Below are 9,351 nucleotides of genomic sequence, written 5' to 3' on the forward strand. Positions count from 1 at the left end.
AAGGTAAGGCTTTTATTTAGAGATAAAGTGAAGGGGACGAGAGAGTCCAGGTGGTGCATTGTCTAGGGGTTTTATAGGCAGTTGAGGATTTTTAAGAACATGAAAAAAGGCTTAGGAGTGTGGACTTGTTAAGTGGTGCCTGAATATTTCGAATTAACTTAACACAAGCAACTTCCTGCTCTGATGATTTTTCCATGAGATACTACTGTCTTGGTCTGGGGGCATATTAAATAAGGCTGCCTGCCCAGCCCCCAAGGTGGGCTGAGGTATTGTTTGCTAAAGAGTTAGTTAAGAATTTCTAACTTCTTAACTTCTTGGGTATTAAAATGCAATCTTATCTTTAAGGTGGAATTCTTCTTGCCTTTTACTGTGTTGCTTGTGGCTGGGTTTGCATGCTAAATTAGTTGCCCAGTTTGCAAATCATCTCATCAGATCTGAAGGAGGAAAGAAAGCACACAGGCCTGGGCCTCTTAGCATGTTAAAGTGAATCTTACACATGATTATAAATGATTAGCATAATAAAAACATGTGCTACTCTTCTTTATCTGGGGAATATTAACGGATCTCACTGAAGAATGACTCTAGAACTGAATGTCTAATACAGAGTTTTGGTAGGGGGTTTCTTTGCATGTAGTTACATTGCTCTGACTGTAAATTTCTTGCTTGCTTTTTCCAGAGGCCCTCACCCTACTCTGACTACGCCCACGGTCTCTGTCTCAGAGAGGCAGGGAGCAGATCTAGAGGTGCTGCAGGAAGACCCAGCTGAGGCCAAACCTATAATTAGTGAGGGAGAGGTCTGGAGAAGGCTCCAGTCAGGAGGGGACAGCAGGATTGGAGGCTGGTGAGGGGATGGGTGTAGCTGGAGCAGAAGAACAGGTTGAGGGTGGCAGGAGGTGGGCCAGAACAGGCAGGGGCAGGACCTGTGTGGCTCTGAAGACCCTGAAAGAACCTGTACTCTGAGTGCTCAGGAGCTTGTGAGGGTTCCTGCAGGGCAGTGTCTTCCTAAATCATGTGGTATGAGTGTCCCTCCAGTTGTTGTAGGAGAATAACACGACACAGACTAGCAAGGTCACAAGCAGGGAGCCCAGGGAGAGATGATGTGGCTTTAACAGGCCGACAGCGATGACAAATGAGAAGTGGCCAGATGTCGGTTATATCTTGACCACAGAACAGACAGGACTAGGGAATGGAGGGATGATGGCATGAGAAAAAGAATCAGGGATGACTCTACAGCTCTTGGCCTGAGCACCTCAAATGAGGATTGCCATTTACGGGGAGGGGACGTGGCAGGGGGTCAGGCACAGGAGGAAATGCAGTAGTACTTTGGACATCTTAAATCTGCGATGTTCTGAGACAAACGGAGGTATGAGTAGGTGGTGAGACACAGGGAGTGCAGGGGAGAGAGGGCGGGATTGCAAATTTGGCCAGTGGTTAAGGCTGTGGGCTAGATGAGACGACTGGGAGTGAGCGGTGACTGGGAGGAGGGCCCAGGGCTGAGCTGGGGTGTTACAGGAGGGAGGAGGAAGGGGAACCAATGAGGAAACTGAGAGGATCTGCTAGGGAAGCAGGGAAGGAACCAGGAGAGATGGGGTCCCAGCAGCCATGTAGGAGCCTGGGGTTCATGGAGAAGTTCAAATGCTGAAGGCTGAGTAAAAGGGAGAAAATGGGGGAGTAAGAGATCTGAAGCCTCAAGTGAATAGCAGGAGTAAAGAGATGCTCCCTAAGACAGCAAACTCAAGCAGCAGCAGTACATGCATGAGTTAGATATGAGGTCAATGCCAAAGGATTCAACATGTTGAAAATAGCTGCCTCTGGGGTGGGAAGGGAGTGCTGAGGCTTCAGCAGGGTGGCTGTTCTTGTAAGCCACCTGGGCTTTGTGGACTCTAAATTATGTGCCTATGCAACTTTGATAAAAATAAAGATTACACTTTAAAAATAATAAAGGGTGGGAGGGAAGGGAGGGATAAGGGCGGGGAAGAAGAAAGGGGGTATTAATGTACAATGTGTCGGGGCAGGGGGAATGGGGGAGGGCTGTGTAACAGAGAGAAGACAAGTAGTGATTCTACAACATCTTACTACGCTGATGAACAGTGACTGTAAGGGGTTTGTGGGGAGGACTTGGTGAAGGGGGTACCCTAGTAAACATAATGTTCTTCATGTAATTGTAAATTAATGATAACAACAACAAAATTTTTTCAAAAAAAAAATAATAAAGGTACTGGTGGTAATACTTGCATATAATTTTTAAAAATGGTCAGACAACATAGAAGGGAGCCAAATGAAAAGTAAGGTACTCCCTTTGCACTTCACCTCCCCAGCCACTACCCATCTCTGCGGAAATGTTCTCTGGTGCAGATACCGGTGTGGACATGTACACAATAGAATCACCCTGCACAGCTGTTCTGAGCTACGACCTGCTGTTTCTACTCCACGTACCGGATGTATCTTCCACCTCAGTAGAGAACAGTCTATGTGGCTGCACTGTATCCCATTGCAGCAATGTATCATAATTTACTCAGTGTCCTATTTAAAGACATTGAGGTTTTTGCCGCATCACAAACAATGCTGCGAAGAGTACCCTTAAACGCAGGCCTTCCAATACTTACACCAACATTTCCACAGAAGAAATTCTTAGCCCTGAAATCACTGGGTCAAAGGGCATGCCTAGGGATTTTACATTTTGATAGATATTCCCAAGCACATTCCCAAAGGAGGTGCCAATTTATACTCCCATGGTGCCAATACTAGGTATTTTCTTCCACCCAGATCAGTTAAACAACAAAACCAAACCAAATCCCAGCCTCTTGTAGTTTAAGCTTCAGTTTTATATGGAGATTAGCACTGGGGTTATGATTTTATGAACTGAATTAGAGCTGCAAAGTTTTCCATATTTCTCTACATTCTAGAATCTTCTATCCGGTAATTATCTGTTCCTTAAATTTTTACAAGAATTTACCCATAAAACCTCCTGATCTTAGAATCTTTATGAAAAGATAATTCTCAAATAGCGTTCTTACTTCATCTACCTATCGGTTAAAGTTTACTAGTTCTTACATATGTTTTAAAAAATTGTTTCAGAAATTCATCCACTTCAGAGAGGTTTTTAAAATTTATTGACTTAAAATTGAGCACACATTCATTTATAATTCCAATGACTCATTTGCTGCTGTCCAAATTGAGAGTGTTGTCTGTTTTCTTGTTTTTGTCCTGCATTTATACTGTCTCCTGTTTCCTAGTAAGTTTATTCCTACTTAGGTTTTTGTTACTTTCAAACTATGAGTTTCCTCAGGGCTAGCTCACCTCTATTTTTTATATGTTTTCTTTAGAAATTGACTATGTCTATCATTTTTAAACTTTTCTTCCCATTTTTAATAATGAAAGCATTTAATACTACAAATTTAGCTTAGAATGTGGCTTTCATCATATTCTAGGTTTTTATAAAATATGTACTGGCCTGATTTTTATTATCTAAATAGCATGGTATTCTATTTTGACTAAGAATTAAAAATTTTTTACCTTAATTGGAAGATGGTGTTTACTTTTATTATTAATTTCTAATAAGAGGAGACAGAATTTGGTCCATACTAAACTGAAATTTTATTGGATTTGGATTTTTTTTCTGTTTTTTGTATTGTGTCTATTTTTTAATGGTACATTAAACATCTTCGAAGGTAAAATCTACTTATAGGAACTGAAGTTCAATATATATTAATTTAACCTTAAAAACATATTTCTGATGGACAGCTAAATGCTTTGCAGATGTTTTCTCACTTACTAAACCCTGTAAAAGAACAAATATTGTTTCATTCCACTCAGATGAGGTTCCTAGAGTAGCCAAATGCATAAAGACAGAAAATAGAATAGTGGCTGCCAGGGCCTGGGAGGAAGAGAGAATTGGGAATTCATTTTTAATGGGGACAGAGTTTCAGTTTAGAGGAAGATGAAAAGGTCTGGTGTGATGGATGGTGGGGGCGGTTGCACAAAAATGTGAATATACTTAAAATCACTGAACTGTACCCTTAAATATGACTAAAATGGTAAATTTTATGGTATGTGTATTTTAGCACAATTAAATCAATTTAACCCTGTGTTCTCTATTTGTGGTGATGCACTGGGGCTGAGACCACACCCCTGACAGGCAGTAGCTTCGTGGTTCACACTGAGTGATGTGGAGTCTGAGCCTTCAGCATCCCACCTTGCTCCTCCCCTCCCCATGTGAGAGCTTCAGACAGCTTTTCCCACCCCTTAGAGCCCCCAAACTGGGGAAACAAGGGGTGACGGTTTCACCCAGAGACCTCCTGTCCTCCAGGTGACTTTGCTGATTTCTCCTGTCTTCTCAGCATCCAGGACAACAAGTCAAGGCCCCACCTATACCCCCACAGCCACCACTGCTGACCTCAAGGACCAGGGGGCCAAAAAGAGCTCAGAGTCTTCACCCCTGAGTGTGAGAGCTGCAATCGGGGTGGCACTGGCCGGTGTTGTGCTCCTAACTGCATTTTTGGGACTAATTTTCTACATCTGGAGGAAAAGAAGCAAAGGTAAGTGTCCAGGACCCCCACCCTCTCTTCCAAACACATTCCCAGGGAGGTGCCAATTTATACTCCCATGGTGCCATGGGAATGTGTTTGGGAATATCTATCAAAATGTAAAATCCCAGGAGCCCCACAGAGCTCCAAGTTTCCCGACTGGGTGTTTGTCAGAACCCACCTGCACAAGAATATCTGGAGCGGCCCTTTAAAAATGCAGATCCCCGCAGGGTTTAAGGGCCCAGCCTGGGAATCAGCATTTTTTAAGTCTCCTCAAGTGGTGTTTGTGAGTGATCAAGTTTGAGAACCACTGCTCCAGCCCAGCCCCTCTCACTAGTCTGTTCACTTACGCATTTCTCACCAATCCTCACCTTTTGGTTGACGGGGAGGGGAGGAGACTCCCCAGGAAAACAAGGAGAGAGCAGAGGGACAAGAAGTTGGCTAATCTCAGTGATCGTGGTGAATGCCTGGGCCTGGCTTGTAATGGGAGATAAAAAAGTAAGTAAGGCAGGGGCCCTACTTCCAGAAACTTAATGGGAGAGGGAAGAAGAGAGGGTGCCTCCAGGGCTAACTGCTTCATTTGGAAAGAGCTGTGGTGGTTGGAAGTGGGGAATCAGGGAGGACTTCTCAGAGGAAGGGATACCTGCAAAAAGTCTCAAAGAATAAACAAGCCGTGAGTCAGGCTGGTGCAGAGGTCACTCTCCATGCTGGTGGAGGAAAGCACTCGGAACTGTAAAAATCTCAGTGCTGAGGAGGAGGCGGGGACAGAACAGGGCCTTGGAAGTCACACCCAAGGGCCTCTGATCCCAGAGGCAAAGAGAAGCAGCCAACAGCCTCAGCTTCCCCCTGCAGACCCATCAGGGGGCAGGGGAGCTGGAGGTGGGCCAGGCTGGGGCAGTCTAACGAAATGGGGCACGGAGGGAGGGAGAGAGCCAGGCCCTGGGAAGGTTTAAGAAGGAAAACCCGTAAGACTTGGTGTAGGGTGAGGAGCGAGCAGAAGTCCCATGTTTCAGTTTGGGTGAATGAGCGTGTGGTGACACTGCCCAGTAAGTCAGGGAGCACACAGCTCCCAGGCCTGGCCTGGGAGAGAACCACGCCCCTCAGGATTGGGATATGTTACACTGGAGACTTCCGTGTGGCATCTGAGTAGAGATGTCCATCTAAGTATGAATGTATTCGTTACAGCTCAAAAGAGAGGACAGGGCTGGAGGCATTCATTGTACCCTAACACCCACCAGAAAGGGTGTGCAATTACTTTAAAGGAAACGTCAACAGAGATTAGTCCTACCAGATATTAAAGCAGAGGAGACCATAGAATCTGGACTGCCTGCAGTCAAATCCTGCCCCACAGCCTGGCTAGGTGAACTCTGACACATGGTTCCATTACTCTGTGCCTCAACTTACTCATCAGCGAAATGGATTGATAACAGCGGAACTATTATTGTAATAGCCATAACACATCTAGGATAGACCCTGGCACAGAGCAAGCACTATATGAGCATGAGCACTTATAATTATTAAGCTACTATAATTAAAACGATGCGACAGTGGCATATAATAAACAGATTATAGGTAAAGCAACGGAAGAAAGAAAAACCCAAAGAGGCTGCATGAAAATAGACCAGGATGGTGCTGGTGGGGACGGCGCTGTGACCTGGGGGTGAATCGGGGGAGCGCCGCGCAGACATGGGGGGATCCGCAGGGCGGCAGCGGGGACACGGGGCGTCAGGAGGAGGCCGAGGGGCACTGACGGGAAAGGAGCGGCCGCCGGGAGAGAGGAGCGCGGGGCGGGCGAGCGGCCGGGCCAGGAGCGGGGCAAGCGGCCCCAGCAGCGCGGCGTCCGCCCCCGCTGCGGACGGCGGTGGACCGGGCACTGCAGGGCGCTCGGAGCCCGGCCCTCCCAGGGCAGAACCGGCGCGGTCCAGGCCGGTGTCCGCGGCGGAGCCGGGAGGCGGGTGGGAGACGCCCGAGGGCAGCGCCTGACGACCTGTTGGTCCCTTCGCAGGACGGAGCGCGGAGGCCGGGAGCCCAGCCAGGTGAGCGCGGCCGCGGGCAGGAGCTTCTTACTCCACCGCGCTCCGCCCACCGTCCCGTCCGCTGGTCCCTTTTCCGCGTCTGCCCCGCGGCCCGTTTCCCCTCCCTCTGGATCCCCTCTGGGTCCCTTCCCTCCCTGGGCTCCTCCTACAGTCCCCTCCCTGTCCTCCGCCTCCCCTCCCAGCGCTTCGTCTAACAGCCGCTTCTCTGCAACAACCCGCCTTCAGCGGGCGCTCGAACCTCAGCTGGGTTTCCCCGCAAACTGCCTTCCGATCCTCTCCCAGCAGCCTCCTCCTGGGAGCCTCAACCTCTGAGTCACCTGAGGTGGTGGGGGGGTGGCAGAACCCCTCGCAGAGAACTCGCCCCAGGCAGGTTTGAACTCTTCAGCTAAGCCCGGAACACGGGTCCCGCCCTCTCCTTCCCACACAGGGACTCGCTGCACAGAGCCGAGGAGAAATACGAGAACGTTGGGAGTACAGGCAAGTCTGCACCACCACCGCCCCACTCCCCACCGCGGCCTGCCTTCCCGCCCCTTCCAGGGCCCTCAGCGAGCCTTCTTTCCCAGGCCTCCCATCTGTCCCTACTATCCCTGGGCCTGCCCTAGCCCGAGGACCTCACTGCTGGTGCCCTGCCCATTCCTCCACCCTGGCTGCTATGCCACCTGACCCCCGCACACCTTTATTTTTTTTCCTAGGACAACTTACAGACCCCAAGCTGAACCCCAAGGTAAGCTGCTCAGAGGAGGACCTGAATTAGGGGCAGTTTTGGAGAAGGTGGGGCTGGAAGGACTAGAGAGCCTGTGGTGTCAGCAAGTCCCTCAGGTGTGGGCTCCCTGCTCTAGGATGGGACAGCTCCCCCGACTATCTAACCCCTTCTCTCTGGTTGCTGCCCAGGAGGATGGCATCCTCTATGCCTCGCTTGCCCTCTCCAGCTTGATCTCTCCAGCAGCCCCTGCCCGAGAGAGCCCCCAGGAAGAGACCCTATACTCTATGGTAAAGGCCTAGCGAGAGGGACCAAATGATAACCTCCTCGGAGTAAGCTGTGCAGAGGGGTCACAGCTTCCTACAGACACCACGGCCAGTCACAGACGTCTCAAAAGCCAGCAGGTGTTGAAGCCACCAGGGACCAGAAGGAACCAGCCATCTGCTCTAATTCCCTCTTCAACTCCTAACCTTTGCCCACACAAATAAAAGTTCCCATAGAATTTGCCTGAATGCATCTAAGAAGGAAACCGATGTCACCTTCAACTTCTGTCCTTCTCACTAAAAATGGACTCTAATATAGAATAGCTCAGGCCCAAGATTCTTCCTCTAGTATTCTTCTCCAGTGAGTGCCTCAGGCAAGAGATTAACAACCTCAGAGCCACAGGGCTCTTCCCCTTACAGAGCCCTTCCGTGCCCTCATTCATTTCATCTTCCTGACAACCCCTGTTTCACAGGTGGGGATGGAGGACGCCAGGTCATCTGCAGAAGTGAGTGTGCACCTGTGCATCCTGTATCCCCATCAGCTCAGGATCTCCCGGGCAGATCTCATCTCTCCCTCCTGGCCCAGTGCATGAGCTCCAGGGTCTCTGACCCACAGAGTGGCCACCAGAGAGAATGCCCATAGGCCCTCAGGCCCCTGCTCCCCTGGAGTTTGGGCCCAGCCCTGGGTCCCTGACCTCAGTCCTGCATTGTTTCCTTACTCACAATTCTGGGCCACTTCTCCTGGCTCCTTGTTCCTTGCTCCTTGAGACTCCACTGGGGCCAGGAAGTACAGGTAGAGGGACAGCCCAGCCATTCCCAACAAGGTAACCCCTTTCTGAACGTTGGAGCAAGCCCAGAGGGAGCCTGGGGCTGGGGTGTCCCGGATGTGACCACAAGAACCAAAGTGAACCCAGTGCCCTTATCTTGCAGGTAGGCAGCCTGGGGTACCAAGGGGAGCAGGACTGACCCACAGCTGCCCAGCGGGGAGTGGCAGGGGTGGACCCCAGGTCTCCCCATCCCCTCCACCCCACCCCAGTGCCACTCCTTTTTGTTAGTCTCTGGGGCTTTCCTTGGATTTTCAGGAAATGATTTGATCTGATAATTAGTATTTATCCTTTAAAAATGAGACTTGAGTGGCTTCTGGAACCAACCAACAACATATCTCCTGCCTCATCGTGGAAGTCAAAGGGAAAATAGGATTTGATATATGGAAATAAGCTTTCAAGGCAGCAAGCAAGGACCCATAAAACAAGGGCAGACAAGGTGCGCATAGAATCTGTAGCTGCGATGTTAAATGTTGCCCCTACCAGCCAGGATCCGCAGGTGAGATGGGGGCTACAAAGGGGCAAAGGGTAGGTGATGGGCTTGCCTGGGGGCCCCCTGAGTTTGACCCAAATCTCCACCCCACCCCCACCCCCAGAAGGGCCATCCTTCAGGCCTCCAGCGTCTCCTTCATTCCCTATCTGGGCCCTGTCCTCCTGCGTCTTTGTCGCCATGGCTTGTCCAGGCTGCTAAGGACCCCCCAACATAAAGCGGTGGTTCTGGGATTTCAGGCACCTTAACAAGCTGGGGCAGGGACAACCTGGAAGCAAGAAGGTCTTCCATTAGGACCGGGGCAATGCAGCCCAGCCTCCCAGGGCCGGGGTTGGGCCCTGGTGAGTAGTTAAGGGCAGCATGGCCAACAGGGATAGGATGCGAGCCACAAATGCAGAGCACAGAGGAAATTTTTAGTTTCCTAGGAGCCATGTTAAAAAAGTGAAGCAGGTGAAATCAATTTTAATAACATTTTATTTAACCCAGCATACCCAAATTGTATTCATTCCAAC

General features: G+C 49.7%; 1 protein-coding gene across 1 annotated transcript in view; it reads left to right on the forward strand.

Annotated features, from left to right (window-relative positions):
• PILRA (paired immunoglobin like type 2 receptor alpha) overlaps positions 1–7,768 on the forward strand; it is a 32,557-nt gene extending 24,789 nt beyond the window's left edge. Inside the window, 5 exon segments of the mRNA XM_073215115.1 lie at positions 4,341–4,538; positions 6,532–6,562; positions 6,990–7,039; positions 7,255–7,286; positions 7,454–7,768. Coding sequence (XP_073071216.1) covers positions 4,341–4,538; positions 6,532–6,562; positions 6,990–7,039; positions 7,255–7,286; positions 7,454–7,564 — 422 coding nt within the window. The 3' untranslated portion in view covers positions 7,565–7,768.
• Positions 7,769–9,351: the final 1,583 nt, after the last annotated feature.

Source organism: Manis javanica, chromosome 10, assembly GCF_040802235.1.
Source record: "Manis javanica isolate MJ-LG chromosome 10, MJ_LKY, whole genome shotgun sequence".
NCBI classification, from domain to species: Eukaryota; Metazoa; Chordata; class Mammalia; order Pholidota; family Manidae; genus Manis; species Manis javanica.